The sequence below is a fragment of the Anolis carolinensis genome, unplaced genomic scaffold, assembly GCF_035594765.1.
Source record: "Anolis carolinensis isolate JA03-04 unplaced genomic scaffold, rAnoCar3.1.pri scaffold_11, whole genome shotgun sequence".
Lineage (NCBI taxonomy): Eukaryota > Metazoa > Chordata > Lepidosauria > Squamata > Dactyloidae > Anolis > Anolis carolinensis.
Window position 1 is genome coordinate 1,143,068 of NW_026943822.1, and position 24,544 is coordinate 1,167,611.

Sequence of the window (24,544 nt, forward strand, 5' to 3'; positions counted from 1 at the left end):
ATCCATTTAAGAGATGATACAATCCATTCAAGAGATGATACAATCCATTTCAGAGATGATACAATTCACCGAGAGATGATACAATCCACCGAGAGATGATACAATCCACCGAGAAACATTCTCTCCTGACGTTTTGCCCACATTAGTCATCCCTGGAGCTCCTCTGCCCTCATAGTGTTGCTTCCCATCTAATGACTCTGAACAAAGGATGCATACTGATTGCATCATCCAGAGTGTAACATAGTCTGGAAAGCGTTAATTCCTAAGAAGCTGTGATGTCCTTGATGTGTGGCTGGAACCAGGGAGTATCCAGACACAAGTATGTATGCATTACGGATTGCATCAGTTCAGTTCTGAGTTGAGTCGAGTGCTGTCTGCCTAGAGTGAGAGTCCTGTCTTCGTCTGCAAGTCTGTTTGTCTTGATTATTACTGAAGTCAGTAAAACTTTGTATATAGGTTTACGATCGTCTCTGATGTCACTTCGTTCTGCATTCCACTGATTCCATCCAACTACTGCTGTGCTGCAAATTGCTCTGAATGGCCTTTCAGCTTCAAACCCTAGAAATAGAAATGGAAATGAACACCAACACCCAGAGTCGACTAGACTTAATGTCACCTTTACCTACACTTAAGAAATGTCTCTGTTCTGATTTACAAACAAATTCAACTTAAGAACAAACCTACAGAACCTCTCTTGTTCGTAACTTGTGGATGTTGTGACTCAACCTTTGTGTGACTCTGATGAGGATTCTGGGATGCAAGTGCATAAGGATGGGATTCAGATTCAGGAAGAGTTTCAAGATGATTCTGATGGGAATTATGGGATTCAGGTGCAGAGTGTTCCTGCTGTGGGAGATGAAGAGCAGGGAGTTTTCCCATGGGAAGAAATGAGGTTGTTTCTGATGATGGTTTTCAGGTGCGAGAAGCAGAAGGGGAGGGTAGCTCTGATAACCCTAACAAGCTCAGTGGCCTTGACGGCCTTGACAATGAGGCCGCTATCGGCTGGAATTTCGGGGGTTGTGTAGAACCTCCGAATAGCAAATAAGAGGGAAGTCAAAGGGCAAAGAAATGCCTTCATGTTATGCTATTAAAACAGTCTTCTGAAAGAGAGATCTTTCTCAAAAGCAACTTCTTAGCTGGAGTCAAGAACCAAGTCTGCCTTCCTATATTAAGTCTGCGTTCCTGTATTACCTCGTAGCCTGGATATATTCTCATTGCTGGGACTTTGACTTCCTTTGAAAGGACCTTGTTTCTTGCCTCTGCTTCTATGGATTTGATGATTACAGCCTTGTTTTAATAATAACACGATAATAACTTTATTTTTATACCTCTATCTCCGCAAAAGGGAATCAGGGCAACTTACATGGAGCCAAGCCCGAATAAAAACAATCTATATATATAAAAGAGTGATGGCATCAGGGCAGCGGACAAAACAACAAACTACAGGCCCCCCAACCTCAAAATTTGAGAACACAACCCATCATCCACGGCTCTAGGTTGATACAACAAAAAGAAAAGAAAAATAAAGTCCTAATTAGAGAGAGAGGAATAATTACTTTTATCCAATTGCGGCCAGTTAGAAGGCTAGGCTCCTCCAACTTGGTCTCCTAGCAACCCAATAAAAAATAATAAAAAAACACTAAAAATAATTAAAAACACTAAAAAATTAATACAATAAAATACTATAATAACAGAAAATAACTAAAAATAATACAAGAAAATAATAAAATATAATAAATAAAAAGATAACTTACAATAAAATTAATTAAAAAATACAAAAAACGTCAAATAAAAATTACACCACAATTTTTAACCAATACCACCACCACTTTGCCACAGCAACGCGTGGCCGGGCACAGCTAGTAACAATATAAAACACAACAACAGACAAAAAACATGCACAATTATAAAAATTTAAACATTAGCCAATAAAAATAAATGACAAGAACTAATAAAAACATGGATTAAAACGGAAAGGTTGTAAAAGTAGACTGGGTTTTGTAACTATATTTTGGAACTGAACTTTTACCTTTTATGAACTATTTTACTGCCTATTTCCTAATAAACTACAAAAGACTACGTTTTGTGTGCAGCCTGGTGTCTTTAGCAAGGTGAAGCTAACCTGAGGTGCGACAGTGGACTGTTTGTAGTATTTTGAAGACTACGGCATAACCCTGAAGGTTGGTCCTTTCATTGTAAGCTTGGGAGTAATTCTTAACTCAATGTCTACTATTTCAGCTCTGAATTTCAACCTCACCATTGACGAGCGGCGGTACGTTCCCAGAGCCCATCTTGACGAAAACGGAGACCGACTCACCCACAAAACGGCCACGCTACCAGCCGGTCAAGAGCAATGCGAGAGGCTGGATTTCCACGTCTTGGTAAGTTTTTGGACTGCGAAAAGTGAAATCTCCTTGCCTTCGAGGAAAGTGACGTTTTGAGTTGTGCAAAGTTTTGAGTTGTGTTTATCTCAGTGGGTTTGGAAAACGCTGCCTTCATTCTCATGTTTGTGTAACATGTCTTCCAAATCATCATGCCAAACCTGGTGCTCTCTATCAATATTGACTAGCCTATAAGCATATCCATTCACCGTGTACTAACAACCCTTTTACTGGATAATAATAATAATAATAATAATAATAATAATAATAATAATAATAATTTTATTCTTATATCCCGCCCCATCTCCCCGGAGGGACTCAGGGCGGCTTACATGGGGCCATGCCCAGACACGACAGCACAAATCAGATAAAACATTAAACCGAGCAATAAAACTTCAACATGGTTAAAAACAGTCATAAAAGTCAATATACACAATAATATTAAAATCCCGATTTGGGATTTGGATGTGACTGTTATTCCTAATCCAAGCTGAATTTAATATAGGTTGTCATTCCTTTTCCTTTTATCTCCATGTACTTCATGCCAGCTCCTCTCGGTGTTCTTTCCGTCCATCAAGCACTTCGGAATTCCTTCCAAAAAATAAATAAAAATACTTACCTTGTCTCAACATTTTTTTTAAAAAAACTTTATTTATAGTTTCGAGTAGATACATTAAAAGTGGGGGAACATTTTGGTTGATAGAAAAGTAGGAAACTAAGTTGTTTAGAAGGATACGAGGGTAAATAAGAAAAAAATAAAATTGACAAAAGAAAAAAAGAAAAAACAAAACAAAACAAACAAAAAAAGAGAGAGAAAAACTAAAAGAAAGGAATTGTTGACTTCCCTCCATCTCCACATTGTCTTTGATCCAATCCTTGATCTCCTCCGATTACTATCATTCCTTACTTATATTTTAGCTTCCCTAAATTCATGTCTTTCTTGTTGCTCTTACCGTCATCAAAATGTTCTTGAATTATATTATAGTAAATTTCTTTTCTTTATTAATAAAATTCAAAAGTGGTTGCCAGTCAGTACATTTCTTTGGTAAGCCCTGTTGTTTCTTTATTAGATATGTTAATCTGTCCATATTCTTAATTTCCATTAATTTTATTAACCATTGGTCTACATTCGGTACCTCTTCTTGTCTCCAATTTTTCGCAAATATAATCCTTGCTGCAGTTGTCATATAATTAAGTAGGAGTTCGTCATTTTCTGTTAATTTTATGTCTGTTATTCCCAGGAGTATATGCTCCTTGTCTCAACATTGATCACATGAATAACACTATGTAACAAAATTTGAAAAATGTTCTGTTCCTGGTTTGAATGGGTTATTTCCTGTTTAATTGTGCGGCCCTTACTTTGTAATTGAAAGTAATTGTTCTACTCCAGAAACTTTGTTTTTGTGGCTGCCACAAACTAGGTTGCAATTGGTGGAGACTCTGTGAAAAACGAGAGCAAAATGTGCTATAGCAGGATGTTCCTCCCGCAGAAACAAAAACCACTTCTGGATAATTGAAAGGTAACGGCGGTCATTTGCTTCTTCCTTAGGATACAGCTGACTATGTGAAGCCAGTCACGTTTTCCGTTGCCTATGGCTTGGAGAGTCCTCACCATGGACCAGTGATGGAGGACGGGTGGCCAACTTCGCTGAAAGTGGCTGTGAGTAGCATTGGTTGTTCACCTGCAAGACGTTGGGAGTGAGCTGTAGAATCGTGCCAGAAGGCTTAGGGAAATGTTCTCTCTATGAATCTCTAAGTCCCCCAGTGCAACTCTATGGTTGGACGTTGACCATAAAGTCTCCTTGGATGACTTGGTGATTCCTAGAGACAGGGGCGGCTCAAGCGGTAAGCGAACTATGCATCTGCAGAAGGTGCCATCCTTTGGGGGCCTTCTTGCCTAGAGAGAACATATTATTCCTTAATCCCTCCTTATTATCCAACATATTTGCTTATCCAACGTTCTACCAGCCCGTTTATGTTGGATAAGTGAGACTCTACTGTGTGTGTGTGTGTGTGTGTGTGTGTGTGTGTGTGTGTGTGTGTGTATATATATATATATATATATATATATATATATATATATATATATATATATAATTCTTCTGGACTTGCAAGGGCTTTTTTCCCTTTTCAAAATATTCCCTTGGTTAAGAGCGAGGGAGGCTTTGGAAAAGTAAACACTGATAAGGGAGGGTAAGAGGAGAGATAAATATTTCATATCTTGCAAGCAACGGCCTCCGGGCTCTGCTGCCGGCTTGACCTTGGCCCCACTATAAGCCGGGGGAGGCTTTTTCAGCTCATCAAAAGGGCTGAAAAACGTGGCTTATCTTCAAGTATATACGGTATATATTCCTCCTTGGCACATCCTACAAAAAAGCAAGCAACCCGAAGCACCAGAGCTTTATTTCCCTCGTGTTCTACAGGTTCCCTTCTGGAACGGCTGCAACGAAGACGAGCACTGCATCCCAAATTTGGTCCTCGATGCCAAAACCGACATCCCGACTGCCATGTGAGTAGTAGCCACTCTGAGTTGCGAATCTACGCAGAGCGAGAAACAGTGCCAGGAACGGGGAGGGGCGGCTGTTGGGCCTGCCTTGGGGGGGGGGGGGGGTGATGGTGGGGGGTCTTTTGGGGAAGACGGCGGGGGGGCTCCTCCTCCTCCTCTTCAGCTTGAGCGCCGTCTCTTTCCGCAGGGAGTACTGCCGGCGCGTCCTGAGGAAGCCGCGTGCGGACTGCTCGGCCTACACGCTGTCCTTCGACGCCTCCATTTTCGTCATCGAAAGTGCCCGGAGGAGGGTGGCTGTGGAGGCCACGCTGGAGAACGCCGGGGAGAACGCCTACAACACCGTCCTGAACATTTCCTTCTCCAGGAACCTGCAGTTTGCCAGCCTGATCCAGAAGGTAGACGTCTCTCCGTTTTCTCACACCGGCCACGAGCTTTTACGTCATCGACTTGACGACCATCGGCCACTGATGTGAAATAGCATTTCTGATTATTTAATTAGTGTCTATACCTGGAGTTGCCCAGGTGTCTGTTATCTCCCCTCTCTCTTTTCCTTTCTCGTCCCTCCTTCCTTCACTCGTTTTTCTTTCTCTGTCTCCTCTCCTCGCTCCCTTCCCTTCTTCCTTCCCACCTTTTTATTTTTTTATTTATTTATTTATTTACATCATTTATATTCCGCCCTTCTTTCTCACCCCGAAGGAGACTCAGGGCGGATCACATTACACACATCAGGCAAACATTCAATGCCTTTTTAACATAGGACAAAGACAAACAACAAACATAGCTCCGAGCGGGCCTCGAACTTATGACCTCCTGGTCAGTGATTCATTGCTCTCCCGTCTGCGCCACAGCCTCAGACTTTTTCTTTCTTCTCCTATCCCTTCCTTCTCCCCTTTCCTTTCTCTTCTTGCTTTTCTTTTTCTTTCTTTCTTCTTTCTTTCTTTCTCTCCCTCCCTCCCCTCTCTTCCTCGTTTTTCTTTCTCTATCTCCCTCCCTTCCTTCTCTTCTTTCTTCCCACCTTTTTCTTTCTTCTCCTATCCCTATTCTTCTCCCCTTCCCTTTCTCTTCTTTCTTTTCTTTTTCTTTCCCTCCCTCCCATCCTCCCCACCTTCCCTCGTTTTTCTTTTTATCTCTCCCTCCTCTCCTTCCTTCTTTTTCTTTCCCTCCCTTCTTTTCCTTCTTTCTTCCCACCTTTTTCTTTCTTTTCCCATTCCTTCATTCTCCCCTTTCCTTTCTCTTTCTTTTCTTTTTCTTTCTCTCCCTCCCTCTCTTCCATCCTTCCCACCTTCTCTCCTTTTTCTTTTTATCTCTCCCTCCTTTCCTTCCTTCTTTTTCTCTCTCCCTCCCTCCCTCCCTTCCTTCTCTCCCTTCCTCATTTTTCTTTTTATCTCTCCCTCTTTTCTTTCTTTCTTTTTCTTTCTCCCTCCCTCCCTTCCCTTCTTCCTTGTTGGTGTGCGGCGATGCTCCCGTGGGATTTCTTCCCAGGTGATCCTCAGAGCTCAAGATCCTTGTCTGTTCTTAATGTGAAAAGCACACGTCTTCATTTTAGATGGATTAGGGATCAGCTGGTTTTCCCCGTAATGGGCAGTAAGAGCACCTCAAGCTTCAGAGAGCTTCTGTTCAACCATTGAACGGTGATGGCAGGATCGTCAGCATAGATGAAATTCTCTGTCTCTTCTGGTCAAACATGCTCCTTGTAGGTCAGAGCACGGTCCAGGGTGACGCCCAGGTATGTTGGTGTGCGGCAATGCTCCCGTGGGATTTCTTCCCAGGTGATCCTCAGAGCTCGTATATGCTGATGTGTGCAAACAGCAGGCTCTGTTGTGCTTGTGGCTCTTGTGAGCGGCTCCCTCCTGGCTGTTGTGGTCATCTCTGAGTGGTTAGACTCAATTCAACCCTCTCTGGGGGAGATTCCACCAAAAGGCAGCAGAGTAGCAAAAGCAAAGCTTTCAAATGCAACAGTTACTTACACGGGGCGAGCAAAGAGAAGCCTTTGACCATTTAGAATTGCAATGGAGTGCAGAGTCTCAGTAAAAGTTTAAAAAGTGTTTATTCAGGTAAAAAGAACTCCATACCTTAGTGGTCGCCTCTCCCCCTACGAACCTGCACGATCTCTTTGTTCGTCGGGGGAGGCCCTCCTCTCGCTCCCACCTCCGTCACAAGCACGGTTGGTGGGGACGAGAGAGAGGGCCTTCTCCGTGGTGGCCCCCATCCCGGCTCTGGAACTCGCTCCCCAGGGAAATCAGGCAAGCCCCCACCCTGGTAGCATTCCGAAAGAGTTTGAAAACCTGGCTCTTTACTCAAGCCTTTAGATAAAGATTGCTCATCCAGAAGCAATCTGTATCTGTGACCATTCTTGTACCGGTTTGCACCTTTTACCTTTGTCAACTCGATATAGACACAGGGTCTATTCCCATCCCAATTTGCGCTTCCAGAATTTGCAGCACTTTATCAGTCACCTCGTGTTTACAATATTTATAGGGTGCACCTTACCCAGTCTACTTTTACAATCTCTCAGTTTTAATCCATGTTTTTATTAGTTCTTGTTTTTTATTGGCTAATGTTTAATTATTTTTTTTATTGTGCAAGTTGTTGTCTATTGCTGTGTTTTATACTGCTACTGTTTTTATTCGGGCTTGGCCCCATGTAAGCCGCCCTGAGTCCCCTCCGGGGAGATAGAGGCGGGGTATAAAAATAAAGTTATTATTATTATTATTATTACAGTAGAGTCTCACTTATCCAACATTCCCTTATCCAACATTCTGAATTATCCAACGCGTTTTTGTAGTCAAATGTTTTCAATAAATCGTGATATTTTGGTGCTAAATTCTTAAATACAGTAATTACTACGTAGCATTACTGCCTATTGAACTACTTTTTCTGTCAAATTTGTTTTGGTTTTGGTGCTTAATTTGTAAAATCATAACCTAATTTGATGTTTAATAGGCTTCTTCTTAATCTCTCCTTATTATCCAACATATTCGCTTATCCAACGTTCTGCCGGCCCGTTTATGTTGGATAAGTGAGACTCTACTGTATTATTATTATTATTATTATTATTATTATTATTATTATTATTATTATTATTATTGTAGATAGAAAGGCTTGGGAGCTGTCTAGTCTACTCTAGACTGGTTTCTAAGGAAAAATAAGAAAGGAAAAATAGCAAACGTCTAAATAGTAACATCTTGCCAGGAGAGATGGCGAGATGCTTCTTGTGAGCTTGAAGAACAAAAGGAGAAGAGACTGAACCAAAATGGTTCCAACCTCATGGTCCATAAAAGACATTCTGACCAATGAGAAGTTAGTGTCCCTGGAGAGTCACATTTCTAACTTCAAAGTAAGGGATGTGACGTAAACAGGATAGAGGGAAACACAGCAAAGCCTGTCTAGGCATGCTTTGGATACGGGGAAAGGATTCCCTCAATCTAACTCTATCATCTATCTGACTCCATCTAGACTTGAGTCCTCCAGGGTGATTCCCAACCCTGGCTTTGTTGAGCTGCTCTCTGCTTCTCGTGGCCACGTTTTGACTGGAGTTGGGCTTAGTGAGCCGATGGGGCGCTGGGCTTGCCAGGCATCTGTTCCGCACTTGGAGGGAGTCGTCGCCGTGGGTCTCTGCTGACAGCCAGCTGGAGAAGCCATGACGGCGTCTGGGAATGCTTTCTTCCTAAGAGGGGGAAATGCCCCTGATTTATCACTTCCATATGGGCGCCTCCACGTCAGCTCCTTTGTCATCCTTGAGGTGTTTTTCTGTCCCCCTGAAATACTGCTTCTTCCTATCATTCTTCTTTAACTCCTCCAAAAAGGAGAGGAGAGGAGCAAAAGCCATGGCACAACCTTACTTTCCTTCTCAAAGGGAACGTAGTTTCCAAACAAAGCCCCTGCCACGTATTTATGGCTGTGGCCCAGCCTGCGGCATTGATTCCTTCCCTTCCCTTCTATTGTTCATCAGAAACGCATGCAGGCCGAACCCAAGTCACCCATTTCCCCAAAAATAAGACCTACCTCGAAAATTAGACCTACCATATATACTCGAGTATAAGCCAACCCAAATATAAGCCGAGGCACCTAATTTTGCCACAAAAAAACTGGCAAAACATTGACTCCAGTATAAGCCGAGACACCAATAAAATTACCGTATATACTTGAGTATAAGCCAACCCAAATATAAGCCGAGGCACCTAATTTTGCCACAAAAAAACTGGCAAAACATTGACTCCAGTATAAGCCGAGATACCAATAAAATTGCCGTATATACTTGAGTATAAGCCAACCCAAATATAAGCCGAGGCACCTAATTTTGCCACAAAAAACTGGCAAAACATTGACTCCAGTATAAGCCGAGATACCAATAAAATTACCGTATATACTTGAGTATAAGCCAACCCAAATATAAGCCGAGGCACCTAATTTTGCCACAAAAAAACTGGCAAAACATTGACTCCAGTATAAGCCGAGATACCAATAAAATTGCCGTATATACTTGAGTATAAGCCAACCCGAATATAAGCCAAGGCACCTAATTTTGCCACAAAAAAACTGGCAAAACATTGACTCCAGTATAAGCCAAGATAGCAATAAAATTACCGTATATACTCGAATATAAGCCGATCCGAATATAAGCCGAGGCACCTAATTTTACAAAAAAACTAGGAAAACATTGACTCCAGTATAAGCCGAGACACCAATAAAATTACCGTATATACTCGAGTATAAGTCGACCCAAATATAAGCCAACCAGGACCCTCACCCGAGTATAAGCCGAGGGGGGCTTTTTCAGTCTTAAAAAAAGGGCTGAAAAACTAGGCTTATACTAGAGTATATACAATAATAATAATAATAATAATAATAATAAACAATATTATTGTTGTTGTTATTATTATTATTATTATTATTGGGTGAGAAGGGTGGGGTAGAAGTGATGTAATAAAATAAATAAATAAATAAATAAATGCAGGCATTTATATTCTACCATCTAATGAAATACATTAAAAATATTCTTAATTTACTAAAAAGCAAAAATATACTATTCAAGGAGTAAAAACATGATTTATTACTAGTCTTAATGAAATACAGACTTATCATAAATGCACATTATATTATTCTTCTATATTTCTCTGTTAACCAAATGATGACATACTGCTTGGAAATCCTGACTATTAGTATTACTACTACTATTATTATTATTATTATTATTATTATTATTATTATTATTATTTTATTTTCCAACTGTCGTACTGGAACAACAATGATTGTTTAGTTTAACTATAACAGTTCTTGGCAGTTCTTTGTTAGAATATTACCAATATCAGCTGCTTCTAACATTGTGATTTTATTCGAAGTGTTTAATGCCAGTGCTAATGCTTTTTGCTTTTGCTTTTTGGTGTGTTTCTTTGCCAAGTACTTTTGCATTTTTATATCGCCAGGGGACTCAGGGCGGCTTACATGGGGCCAAGCCCGAATAAAAACAATCGCAATATAAAACACAACAATAGACAAAAAGCATGCACAATTATAAAAATTTAAACATTAGCCAATAAAAACAAATGACAAGAACTAATAAAAACATGGATTAAAACGGAGAGGTTGTAAAAGTAGACTGGGTAAGGATAAACAATTCCAAATTGCCATAATTCAATGCTATGGGATCCTGGGATTTGCAGTTTGGTGAGGCACCAGCAATGTTCATAGAATCATAGAATCATAGAATCATTGAATCATTGAATCATAGAATATTAGAGTTGGAAGAGACCTCATGGGCCATCCAGTCCAACCCCTGCTAAGAAGCCAAATCTTAGCCAAATCTTAGCCAAATCCTACCTGAAGCCAGGGAGCAAAAATGTCCTCCTGCTGCCTCTGCTTCTGCGAGAACCAACTCAATGTTCGCCAGGGAAGGCGAAAGACTGCAAAACTACAACTCCCAGGATTCCTGAGCATTGAGCCATGGCAATTTAAGTGGCATCCAAACTGTATTCATTCCACAGTGTGGACACATCCCAAGGCTCAGCCCATGCTCTTCAATGTGCGCTTCTTCCTTTCATTACTTTTCAGGATGACCTGGACATTAACATTGAGTGCATGTCTGAGGAGAAGCACCCCAACAGCAGGGTCTGCAACGTCAGCTACCCCTTCTTCAGAGCCAAAGCAAAGGTAAGGGAGTCGTAGTACTCGTTGGCAAAACTATGGCTCCATTGACTGCATAGCATGGAACCACGGCACTACATGGGATGTCAACGTGCATTTCATTCTACAATGTAGATGTGCCCTCCCTCCTTTAAAAACGACATGGCAGAATGTCCCAAAGGAACAAAAGTTTTTGCAGTTTAATAAACTTTATCTATGTTTTACAATTAGGAAATTACATTTGTAACCCAGAAACAAAAATCGTGTTACATCTATCTATCTATATACATACTGTATATACTCGAGTATAAGCCTAGCTTTTCAGCCCTTTTTTAGGACTGAAAAAGCCCCTCTCAGCTTATACTCGGGTGAGGGTCCACACCAATGGAGAGAGTCAGGAACGCTAGGATGAAACGGTCAATACGTGGTAACGTTATGTAGCAATTACTGTATTTATGAATTTAGCACCAAAACATCACAATGTATTGAAAACATTGACTACAAAAACATTTGACTACTAAAAGGCCGACTGCGTTGGATAATACGGAATGTTGGATAAGTGGAAATTGGATCAGCGAGACTCTACTGTATGTGGATATAAACATTAGAGTAGAATCAAATGTAAAAAAATATTAAATGCACATAGTTAAAAGCAATCAAACCATTAAAGAAGTGTATTAAATGGCTTAAAATGCAACTCTTGAGCATTTTCTGCGAAATTGTGGCGACGCCTCACCAAACTAGAGCACCAATGTTTCCATCACATTGAACCATGGCAGTGAAAGCAGTGTCAACCCGCATTAATTCCACAGTGCAGATGCACCACAGGCTTGGAACCCATATGTGGCCTTAACTTACATATTTTTCTGCATCGTTCTCGGTTCTTATAATAAATTGGACATCTACCTCACCCAATGGTCAAGAAATAGTTGCACTTTGTCCTCTGCCCCGAAGCACTTTATAACTTTACTACGGCACTTTAGTTCAATTCTTAGTTCCATACTCCATACTATCCCGCTCCACCATCCTGGTGGTTCATTGTATTTTTTTTTACTTATGTTTTAATGGGCTTTTATGCTTAATGTAATGTATTGTTTGCATAATGTGACTTTACTGTGTTTTATTCATTGTAATATGTTTTAATTGTTGTACTTGTTTACTATTTTCGGGCTGTTGTCCCGTGTTAGCCGCCCTGAGTCCCTGCGGGGAGATGGTGGCGGGGTAGAAAAATAAACTTACTTACTTACTTATTTAATAATAATAATAATAATAATAATAATAATAATCTTTATTTATACCCCTCCACCATCTCCCCAACGGGGACTCGGGGCGGCTTACATGGGGCCATGCCCAGAACAATACAATATAAACAGCATATAAAAGAACAACACATCACAACACAGTGAACAATACAATAAATAATAATATACATTACAATGCAAAATCAAGGAAACAATAAAAACAAGGGTGGGCCACATGAACATTAAGTTAAAACTTGGGGTGAGAAAGACATAAGAATAAAACCACAAAGAACAGGGTCATAAGATAGTGGTGCAGCCTAGAGGATAGATATTAGAAGGGAGCAACGGAAGAGAAATATAAAATAGTTACTCTCCAAAAGCATCCGCTCTCACTTGAATCTTTAAACAGAACGCATTCCACCCCAGTTGTCACATATGGCAGCCCTGGAAATTGAATGAGTTTCCATGCCCTGGAAGTGGGGCAGCACTGAAAGAAATATAAGCAGACTGACGGAAAAAAGACAGGAAAGAGAGAAAGTGAGAAAGGATAAGTGGGGCCCGGGAGTTTTCCCAGATCCAAAACAAAATATTAGCCTGAAGCCTTTGCTTGGCACGGGATTGACAGTGATGGATTTGGTCTCATCCGTGCAATAAAACAGACCCGTGTGCGTTTGGGCCTGAAAAGACCGAGGCCGCAATGCGTCCGTCCGTATGGCACCGAGCGCTCGTTGCTTTGCCAAAACAAAGAGAAGCTCAAAATGGAAAATTCGGCCCTGGAAGCCCAAGGGGAAGGTTAATATCATCATCAGCTGGGGCATATTTTTTAAAAATATTATGCCTCTGTCTAAAGATCATCACATTGCGATGTGGTGAGAACACATTTGGGGCCAGATCTTGCTTTTTCTCCTTGCGATAAATTAATGGGTTGAAACGGTTTGGAAGAGTTTGCTGGAGGAGACCTTGGAATTAAGGCCGTCTGGAACCACTTTAACTGCAGTGGCTCAATGCGATGGGATCCTCAGAGTTGTAGTAATAATAAATACTAATAATAATACTAATCTATATATATAAAAGGAGAATGGCATCGCTCCACCGGGCAAAACAACAAAACTAAAGGCCCCCCAAGCTAGAAAATTGACAACATAATCCCTCATCCACGTCTCTATGTTCTTACAAACAAACTATACATCCTTAACCTCCATGGGGCCAAAAAAACCCCCAAAAACCGGAATGCACCCCTTTGTGACCCACCTTGATTGACACTAAACAGCCTTGCAGCTCCAAAGCCAGGCTGCCTCCTAGGCCACACCAAAAAAACCCCCCAAAAAAACAAAAAAGCAACACCACTTCAGTGTGAATTTTAAACCATTGTGTAGAAGGGGCCTCATATAATCCTGTTCCAGGCAAATCATATAACATTATCAATATAATGTATAATAATTACTGTGCTCTAATAACAATACGCAACAATATAATCTCTAAAATCACAACACTAAATAAACAAACACTCAGAACACAAGGGAATTCCACACAGGAAACAACCAGGCCCAGCTAACACCTCCCAACAAAGGATTCCCTCACGCAGGAAGCAGCCAGGCTTGGAAGCTACAAGACCATTCAATGCTAAACAACTTAAATAATCACACCCAGCTAACACGTCCCAGTAAAGGATTCTTCCAACTACTAAGCAGACAGACCTTGAAGCTGCAGGCCTATTCAATGCTAATCAAGGAGATCCATGGCAACACCTGCCTCAACCAGACAACAGTTCTTTCTACCACACTGCACGTTATTCCACACATATATCACCCCTTTGTGGCCCACCTTGATTAACACTGAACAGCCTTGCAGCTTCAAAGCCAGACTTTGGAAACCACGAGGCTACTCCATCTTCAATGTGCCTTCCCAGATTAATAGGAAATCTCCAATACCGAGTCCCATAAGCACTTTATTAGAACTAGGATCGCATATTGCACTCTGCACTTGCCCTATAAGCCTTATATATCACCTGTCACATCAGCACTTTTAATCTTGTACCCATTACTCTGGCCCGGCCCAGTTCTATTGTGTTTTAGCTTATTGTTATTGCTTGTGGTTTATACTGTTTTAATTGTTTTTAATTTGTCCTTGTTTTGTATTGTTATATTGTGTGTTGAGGCCTTGGCCTTTGTAAGCCGCATCGAGTCCTTCGGGAGATGCTAGCGGGGTACAAATAAAGTTTAATAATAATAATAATAATCTCATTCAACCTGGCCTAGCAAGGATACCCTATGTAGAAAACGGCCAGGCTTTGAAGCAGCGAGGCTATTCACTGCAATTCCAATTGGCCACAGCAACGCGTGGCAGGGCACAGCTAGTACTAAGAATAAAGGGCCTCATCTCTAATTTCATGGCCGTGGTTCAATGCTGTGCGATGCGGGTGGATGTGGAACATGAAATCCATGCTTTGCCTCCGCCTTCCGTATCCAATGCTCTGATCTGCTTTGCATTTCTGCAGGTGGCTTTCCGCCTGGATTTCGAGTTCAGCAAGTCTGTTTTCCTGCAAAGCCTGGAGATCTTCCTCACCACCAAGAGGTTGGCCGGCGGACTTTATTTTTTTCTCCTTCCTCTTTCAACCCGTTCGTCATCTCTCCCACTTTTCCTCCTCCTTGGATTTTCTTCCCAACAATTCCTCAGGGTTTGGTCTCTGGTTGCAATGCTCCTGCTCCCACAATTAGGCGGAAAATTAGTCAGGGATTTATTCCCAAGCAAACGGCATTTATGTGTGTGTGCGTATTTGCATGCATGCATGTATGTATGTGTAGGATGTGTTTATATGTATATATGTATGTAAGTATGTGTGTATTTATATATGTATATGTATACAATCTGTGCGTATGTCTGTGTGGGGTGTGTGTATATGTATGTATGTCCGCAACCCTGGACTTTCCTGGACTTTGTGACAATCCATCAAACTGGAAAAAATTACAAAGCCTATTGGAATGAAGGGCTCTCGTCCCAGGAATATCATAGAGTTGCACTGGAGGACCTAGAAAAGGCCTAGAGAGGAACTAGCCCTATATGTCTGTGTATGTGTTTCTGTGGTAAAAGATCATCATTTCATCCAGCCAGATTTTGCATCCTGGGTGCATCTACACTGTAGGTTTAATGCAGTTTGGCGCCACTTTAACTGCCGTGGCTCAGTGTTGTGGGATCCTGGAAGCTTAGCCTTACAAACCCTTTATTATTATTATTATTATTATTATTATTATTATTATTATTATTATTATTATTATTATTATTATGCTTATTCTTTCCATGAGGAGACTTTGCCAAAGACACCTCCTAGGACTCCGTAGCATTGAGCCACGGCAGTCAAAGCGGTGCCAAACCGCATCAACTGGACAGTGCAGATGCCTGGCAATGGCTTTCTCCGCATTCCAGTCATTCATTTGTGGTTTCTCTTCCCACTCCCATTGTTTTCCAGTGACAGCGAAGAACAGGAAAGCACCAAAGGAGACAATTCGGTCCTCCTGAAACTCCCGCTGAAATATGAAAGCGACCTCCTCTTCACCAGGTATCTCAGAGCGGATGGATGGATGGATGAATGGATGGATGGATGGGTAGATGGATGGATGGATGGGTAGATGGATGGATGGATGGATGGATAGATGGATGGATGGGTAGATGGATGGATGGATGGATGGATGGATGGATGGGTAGATGGATGGATGGATGGATGGGTAGATGGATGGATGAATGGATGGATGGATGGGTAGATGGATGGATGAATGGATGGATGGATGGGTAGATGGATGGATAGATGGATGGATGGATGGATGGATGGATGGATGGATGGGTAGATGGATGGATGGGTAGATGGATGGATGGGTAGATGGATGGATAGGTAGATGGATGGATGGATGGATGGATGGGTAGATGGATGAATGGGTAGATGGATGGATGGGTAGATGGATGGATGGATGGGTAGATGGATGAATGGATGGGTAGATGGATGGATGGATGGACGGATGGATGGGTAGATGGATGGATGGATGGGTAGATGGATGGATAGATGGATGGATGGATGGATGGATGGATGGATGGGTAGATGGATGGATGGATGGATGGATGGGTAGATGGATGGATGGATGGGTAGATGGATGGATGAATGGATGGATGGATGGGTAGATGGATGGATAGACGGATGGATGGATGGGTAGATGGATGGATGGGTAGATGGATGGATGGGTAGATGGATGGATAGGTAGATGGATGGATGGATGGATGGATGGGTGGGTAGATGGATGAATGGGTAGATGGATGGATGGGTAGATGGATGGATGGATGGGTAGATGGATGAATGGATGGGTAGATGGATGGATGGATGGATGGATGGATGGATGGATGGGTAGATGGATGGATGGATGGATGGATGGGTAGATGGATGAAAGGATGGGTAGATGGATGAATGGATGGGTAGATGGATGAATGGATGGGTAGATGGATGGATGGATGGGTAGATGGATGAATGGATGGGTAGATGGATGGATGGATGGGTAGATGGATGGATGGATGGATGGATGGGTAGATGGATGAATGGGTAGATGGATGGATGGGTAGATGGATGAATGGATGGGTAGATGGATGGATGGGTAGATGGATGGATGGGTAGATGGATGGATGGGTAGATGGATGAATGGATGGGTAGATGGATGGATGGATGGGTAGATGGATGGATGGATGGGTAGATGGATGGATGGATGGATGGATGGGTAGATGGATGAATGGGTAGATGGATGGATGGGTAGATGGATGAATGGATGGGTAGATGGATGGATGGATGGGTAGATGGATGGATGGATGGATGGATGGATGGGTAGATGGATGAATGGGTAGATGGATGAATGGATGGGTAGATGGATGGATGGGTAGATGGATGAATGGATGGGTAGATGGATGAATGGATGGGTAGATGGATGGATGGATGGGTAGATGGATGGATGGATGGATGGATGGATGGGTAGATGGATGAATGGGTAGATGGATGGATGGGTAGATGGATGAATGGATGGGTAGATGGATGGATGGGTAGATGGATGAATGGATGGGTAGATGGATGGATGGATGGGTAGATGGATGGATGGATGGATGTGTGTGCATCATGGTGGCATCATGGTCCATGCATTGGATATCTATGTAAATGCAAGCGCATGGCTATTTGGTGTCAGGTTTGGCTGTGCAGGGTCCCAATGGGAGGACCAAAACTGTGTCCATCCCCTCACCATAGAATCCAAACCACCGGTCTTTTCCATTTTTTAAAATTCAAAGACACTCAACAAAAACACAACAAATGTGATTAGGACTGTCAGATCTTGAAGGCACATAACAGTGTGATGAAAAGCCAGGCTCCTTAGACGTTTCTCGTCTGATGATAGATTTGTTTCGTCCAAAACTTGGAAACACATTGAAGACTAACTTTGTGAACCTGCGACATTTTAAATGTATTTATTCACAATTGTGAGAAAATAATAATAATAATAATAATAATAATAATAATAATAATAATAATAATAATAATAATAATAAAAAAACAACGTTATTTATATCCCACCACCACCACCACAATAATAATAAGGCCCGGGCTGTGGCGTAGGCGGGAGAGCAAGCCAGCTGCAACCGGCTGCAATGAATCACTCTGACCAAGAGGTCATGAGTTCGAGGCCCGCTCGGAGCCTGGGTTTGTCTTGTCTTTGTTCTATGTTAAAAGGCATTGAATGTTTGCCTATATGTGTAATGTGATCCGCCCTGAGTCCCCTTCGGGGTGAGAAGGGCGGAATATAAATGTTGTAAATAAATAAATAAATAAAAAATAAATAATGATAAAATGTTATTTATATCCCACCACAATAATAATAATAATAATAATAATAATAATAATAATAATAATAATAATAATACAGTCCTAGACACTAGGGAAGTGTTTGACTTGTGATTTTGTGATACGAAATCCAGCATATCTATCTTGTTTGCTGTGCCATACAATATAATAATGTTATTTATATCCCACCATAATAATAATAATAATAATAATAATAATAATAATAATAGCCCGGAAAACTCACAGCAATCCTATCAAAGATATGTTTCTTGCAATTGTGACATGTCAGAGTTATGGAGGTGAAGTGGCTCTAATGTCGCAATGTGAGATCTGGTTGCTTTTAACTTGGGACGAGTGACCACCGTCTCGTCCATGACCTGGGCAGGAAGGAAGGTCTTTTGCGCTGTGGCTTTTCCAAACTCTGGTCCCTGTGACTTCCAGGAGCTCCAGCCAGGACTATTACGAGGTCAAACCCAACCGTTCCCTGGAGAGATACGACAGCATCGGCCCGCCTTTCAACGGCACCTTCAAGGTAAACCGGATTCGGGGTGCATTGGGAGCGGGGGGCTCTGCCTTGCGGAAAGGCAGCAGCCCTGTTGTGTTGCGTTGACCCTTCCAGCTCCAGAACCTGGGCCTTTTCCCCGTGGATGGCGTGGCCATCAAGATCACGGTCCCGGTGGCCACGCGAGGAGGGAACCGGCTTCTGCAGCTCTCCGGCTTCCGGGTCCATGAGGTAGGCCTCCCTTCGGGGTCCCAAGCGGACGGGAAACGTCCATGTGGAAGCAAAACACAAGCAGCTTAAGTGGCTGAGGCTGGTGGGAGTTGTGGGAGTTGAAGTCCAAAACGCCTGGGCTAAACGCTTTGCAGAACTATAGCTCCCAGAATCCCATTGCATTGAGCCATGGGAGTTGAAGGGGTGTCAAACTGCATTAATTTGGTGGTGTAAATGCCCCGGTGGCAAAGTGTGTTAAAGCACTGAGCTGCTGAACTTGCAGGCTGAAAAGTCCCAGGTTCAAACCCGGGGAGCGGAGTGAGCACCCGCTGTTAGCTCCAGCTTCTGCCAACCTAGCAGTTCGAAAACATGTCAATGTGAGTAGATCAATAGGGAAGGTAATGGCGCTCCATGCAGTCCCGCCAGTGGCCACATGACCTAGGAGGTGTCTACGGACAACGCCGGCTCTTCGGCTCAGAAATGGAGATGAGCACCAACCCCCAGAGTCAGACACAACTGGACTTAACGTCAGGAGAAACCTTTACCTTTAAATGCACCCTAGCTTTGTCTTATCGAAGGCTTTAATGGCTGGAATTTCATGGCTCTCTGATGTCTCCAGCAATGCGCCACCCTCTCCGCACAGGAAGGGAAAACGGCCGGAGCCGAGAGATAGGAATCGCCCCAAGGTTTGACCGGCAGGCCTTCTGCTGCTTGGCAAGGCCACTGTTAGGTTCTCTTCTTCCAGTTGTGCTGTGGGTCAGTCTTCGAATACAATAAAGCACCAAGACACACGCTGGTAGATTCCAACAGGTTTTATTCTACAGAATACCAGAACCTTCTCTGTAGCCCATTAATATAGGGGCTCTCACATACCAGAGGGTCATTGAGGTTTTATGGCTGGCATCTGTTCTTTGTCAGCGCTTGCTCTGTGTCCAGAGATGTCAAAGATCGGCGATCATGACATCATTATTGTACAGAATCTTCTCTTTGGCCCATTTATATAGGGGCTCTCACATACCAGAGGGTCATTGAGGTTTTACGGCTGGCCCCTTTTATGGCTGGCATCTGTTCTTTGTCAGCGCTTGCTCTGTGTCCGGAGATGTCAAAGATCGGAGATCATGACATCATTATTGTACAGTATACCAGAATCTTCTCTGTAGCCCATTTATATAGGGGCTCTCACATACCAGAGGGTCATTGAGGTTTTATGGCTGGCCCGTTTTATGGCTGGCATCTGTTCTTTGTCAGCGCTTGCTCTGTGTCCGGAGATGTCAAAGATCGGAGATCATGACATCATTATTGTACAGAATACCAGAATCTTCTCTGTAGCCCATTTATATAGGGGCTCTCACATACCAGAGGGTCATTGAGGTTTTATGGCTGGCCCGTTTTATGGCTGGCATCTGTTCTTTGTCAGCGCTTGCTCTGTGTCCGGAGATGTCAAAGATCGGAGATCATGACAGCCACGAAATAGCCCTTCCTCCTCACGGGACCACTGTTGCTGGCATCCTCGTAGCCATAAAGTCACAATTTCCGTTATGGAGTTATTCTCAAGGCCCGTCCGTCTCTTTTTCTCTCTGTCCGTCTCTCAGGGAACCACGAAATGCCACATCGGGGGCAACAATACGGACTACCGCCGGGCGCCCTCGGATGAGGACTTGGGCCGCCATCCCCAGCTGGTAAGCCCAGCCCCGCTTCTGGTTCACGTTACATTATGTGACACCATTTTTGTTCCTGGGTTGCAAACATCATTTCCTAATTGGTTCTGCCATTAAAAAACATGGGAAAAGCTGATTCAACTGCATAAAAAAGGCACTGAATGTTTGCTTTATACAGTAGAGTCTCACTTATCCGACATAAACGGGCCGGCAGAATGTTGGATAAGCGAAAATGATTCAGGAAAAGCCTATTAAACATCAAATTTCATTATGATTTTACAAATTAAGCACCAAAACATTATGTTTTACAACAAATCAACAGAAAAAGCAGTTCAATACACGGTAGCGTACGTAGTAATAGCTGTATTTACGAATTTAGCACCAAAACTTCACAGTGTATTGAAATATCAACTACAAAAACACTGACTACTAAAAGGCAAACTGCGTTGGATAATACAGAACGTTGGATAAGTGAAGGTTGGATAAGTGAGACTCTACTGTATATGTAAATAAAAATAGATTATTATTATTATTATTGTATTGCCGAAGGCTTTCATGGCCAGAATCATGGGTTGCTGTGAGTCTTTCGGGCTGCCTGGCCATGTTCCAGAAGCAGCATTCTCTCCTGACGTTTCGCCCACATCTGTGCCAGGCGTGTTCAGAGGTTGTGCACGGCCTCCAACAGACACGTGTTCTTTCTTTCTTTCTCCCGCCCTGGACCTTACGCAGAATGGGAGGGTTGGGGAACTGGGCCAGACGGACGGGGCATGAGGGAGGATTCGCAGGGCATGTCCATCTGTCCGTCCGTCCATCCGTCCGACGATGCCTCCGCTCTTCTCCCCTTTTCCTCCAGAATCGCAGCAATTCGGACATGATCTCCATCGACTGCAGCGTGAACCTAGCGGCCAATGGAGAAGTCAGCTTCCTCTTGTCCGGCAACCTTTGGATGAAGTCGCTGAGGGCGGTAAGGGCCTCCAAAGCGGGCAGGCAGGGCTCTCCAGGCCCAAGAGGGTCACAGGGTCATACAGTTGGAAGGGAACCCAAAGGCCATCCAGTCCAGCCCCCCGTCAGGCAGGAAAAGCCCAACCCAAAGTGAGTCTCCAGGGCAGCAGAAAATGAGTCTCCAGGGCAGCTGAGAGTGAGTCTCCAGGGCAGCAGAAAGTGAGTCTCCAGGGTAGCAAAAAGTGAGTCTCCAGGGCAGCAGAAAGTGAGCCTCCAAGGTAGCAGAAAGTGAGTCTCCAGGGCAGCAGAAAATGAGTCTCCGGGGCAGCAAAAAATGAGTCTCCAGGGCAGCAGAAAATGAGCCTCCAGGGCAGCAGAAAACGAGTCTCCGGGGCAGCAGAAAATGAGTCTCCGGGGCAGCAGAAAATGAGTCCTTAGGGCAGCAGAAAATGAGTCTCCAGGGCAGCAGAAAATGAGTCTCTAGGGCAGCAGAAAACGAGTCCCTAGGGCAGCAGAAAATGAGTCTCCAGGGCAGCAGAAAATGAGTCTCCAGGGCAGCAGAAAATGAGTCTCCAGGGCAGCAGAAAATGAGTCTCCAGGGCAGCAGAAAATGAGTCTCTAGGGCAGCAGAAAATGAGTCTCCAGGGCAGCAGAAAACCCTGCTCCCTTCTCCTCATTATGGCATCCTTTCCAATATTCTGGCATGGCCATCATGCCGTCTCTCTCGCTGACTGAAACCTCTTGTCTCGTCCTTTGCCGGCGCACGCTTCCCGGTGGGTGCCACATCGACAGAGATTGCTTTCGGGACGCCAAGCGGGGAGCGGATCAGAATAAACCGGGTGCAGCTGCATCCCTTCTGGGCCCCTCCCCTGCCTTGACACCCAAGACCTCGTATAGTAGACCAAGGGGGAAGTAGAGGCACTCCTTTCTCTGTTCACCCCTCTTCCCTCCTTGCATGTCCCCAGTGCATTGTGGGTTTGCAAAGTAAGGAAAGAAGGTTCGGAGGAGGGAAAGCACGTGCCTTGATCAGCGGAGGCCTCTGGTTCCTTGAGCAAAACAAAAACATCAAATTAGCATCTCATGTGGCCTGATGTTGTCGAAGCCGGGTATGATGGCCCTGTGGAACTCTCTGCCGCTGGACATAGCCACCAATTAAGCAACGGGGGTGCCATTTTATTCCGTGCTCCAGCCCCCAGATCTCACCCAAATTTGGTGATGAAATCAAACTTCTAAAGAGCAGTTTCAGGCCACATCTTTATGCCCACGGGTCTGAGAAGAGATCCCATCCTGGCCTTTGAAGTTCTCCAAAGTGCTGGACATCATCTCCAAAACTGGCCCAGCACCTTGGAGAGCTCCTTTGGAATCAAGCCCAGACTGGCCGCCGTTAAGAATCAATGCTTCCTCTGGTCGTAAAACCTAGTTTCCCACAAAGTGGTCGGAAAAGAACACACCTTCTGCCGGAGCATGGCTTGTATTATTTCCCAAAATGGAAGGAAGTCGTGCCGGGTCAGATTCTCCCTCTTTTCCTTTCCAGATGAGATTCAAGTCTCTGAGGTTGGTGATCCATGCCGCTCTGCAGAGAGGCTTCCGCAGCGCCTTCGTCTTCCGAGAAGAGGATCCCAGCCGGCAGGTGAGCGGGGCCTTGCCCGGAGGACGGATGACACCCCGACTCCTGGCATGTTGCAACCGACCTGGAACTTCCACAGTAGTTACACACGGGATTCACCTTGCAATTGGGCTGGGAGTCTGGATCTGGAAGGAGGGGCCGAACTCCCTCCCCAAATCCATCCCGACGAGAACAGAGCATTGAATCAACTATTAAACGATGGCCAACACTTTCCGTAAAACCATTCATACCCTGGGGCTCCTTGGCTGAGTATTTACCCACCAGATTCAGGCCTTTGGGGCTCAGGCGCCTCTCTGGAGGAATTCACATTATTGTCACCCCAGAGCAGCCATGGTCTCAGGCAGTGATGGCCAACCTTTTGCACTTGGTGTGTCAAAATTCACCAAAAAACCTAGCATGACTTGGGTGGTGTGTCACTTCGAGAAAAAAACCATAATTTCACAATATATATAGTTTAAATAACAAAAATATATAATTGTAATATATAACTGTATTTAATAAATCAAAAACTATTTACTACCATTATTTCCATGTACAATAATCTATGGGACCTCTTGCAGTTTCCACGCTGATTTCTCTCTATTGTAGTTTCAATGTAGTCATGAATAATGAATAATATAATAATAATATAATAATATACAATAATAATAGAATAATAGAATGATTATATATATGTGTGTGTGTGTGTGTGTGTAATGTGCATAATTTCCATGGAGTAAAAACAAAACCACTGGACCAAATCACACCAAATTTGGCCACAAAAGACATAGTCACCCAATCAATCTGCATGCGGCATGGTTGAACCTTGCAGCTTTGGTGTCAGTGCTGACACGCGTGTCATAGGTTGGCCATCACTGGTCTAAGGGAAACTTCAACAAATACGGAACATTTTCAGCAACTTGGTCATTTAATTCAGTCCAGGTATACGCTTGCTCTGTGCAATAATGTTTTTATCGAGTATTGTGTTTAAATGTATTTATTTTTTCTAATTTGGAATTTTTATTATAATGAATATGTTATCCTCATTTTATACTTTTGATATTAAGTGCAGTAGTTGTGGCATTGAATGTTTGCAGGATGTTCTGCGAAAGCAAAGTTTTGGCAGTTTTATAAACTTTTGCCATGTTTTTATGATGGAACCAATTAGGAAATGACATTTCTAGCCCAGGAACAAAACCCGTGTTGTGTAGTGTGATTAGGCATGAATGAGGAAAGGTGTGTGTATGTGATGAGGGAGAAAAGGGCTCTGCCTTTAATTCATATCTTGCAGGCAGCAGAGGATTGTGCGCCACGCATTGAACTAACCGGCACACTTTTTGCCTCCAAGTTTCCTTAAGCGGAGAAAGTGGGAGGCTGGTGCCCTCTCCCGGCATTCGGCAGAAGTCCTTTCCAATGGAATAAAGAAGGAAATACAGAATAGCAAGGCAGTCAGATCAACTCACTCTGCCCATCTATCTGGCAAAAACCAGTGCAGGTGGTCCCGGTGGTGATGGG

The 24,544-nt window shown here is 43.3% G+C and overlaps 1 protein-coding gene across 1 annotated transcript in view; it reads left to right on the top strand.

The window, feature by feature from the left end:
- itga11 (integrin subunit alpha 11) overlaps nt 1-24,544 on the top strand; it is a 98,229-nt gene that overhangs the window by 68,990 nt on the left and 4,695 nt on the right. The window contains exons 17-28 of the mRNA XM_062963156.1: nt 2,239-2,381; nt 3,931-4,041; nt 4,805-4,890; nt 5,075-5,282; nt 10,939-11,037; nt 14,749-14,825; nt 15,718-15,807; nt 18,553-18,643; nt 18,731-18,844; nt 20,416-20,502; nt 21,335-21,445; nt 22,958-23,053. Of these exons, the coding sequence (XP_062819226.1) occupies nt 2,239-2,381; nt 3,931-4,041; nt 4,805-4,890; nt 5,075-5,282; nt 10,939-11,037; nt 14,749-14,825; nt 15,718-15,807; nt 18,553-18,643; nt 18,731-18,844; nt 20,416-20,502; nt 21,335-21,445; nt 22,958-23,053 (1,313 nt within the window). The remainder of the gene's footprint in view (nt 1-2,238; nt 2,382-3,930; nt 4,042-4,804; nt 4,891-5,074; nt 5,283-10,938; nt 11,038-14,748; nt 14,826-15,717; nt 15,808-18,552; nt 18,644-18,730; nt 18,845-20,415; nt 20,503-21,334; nt 21,446-22,957; nt 23,054-24,544) is intronic.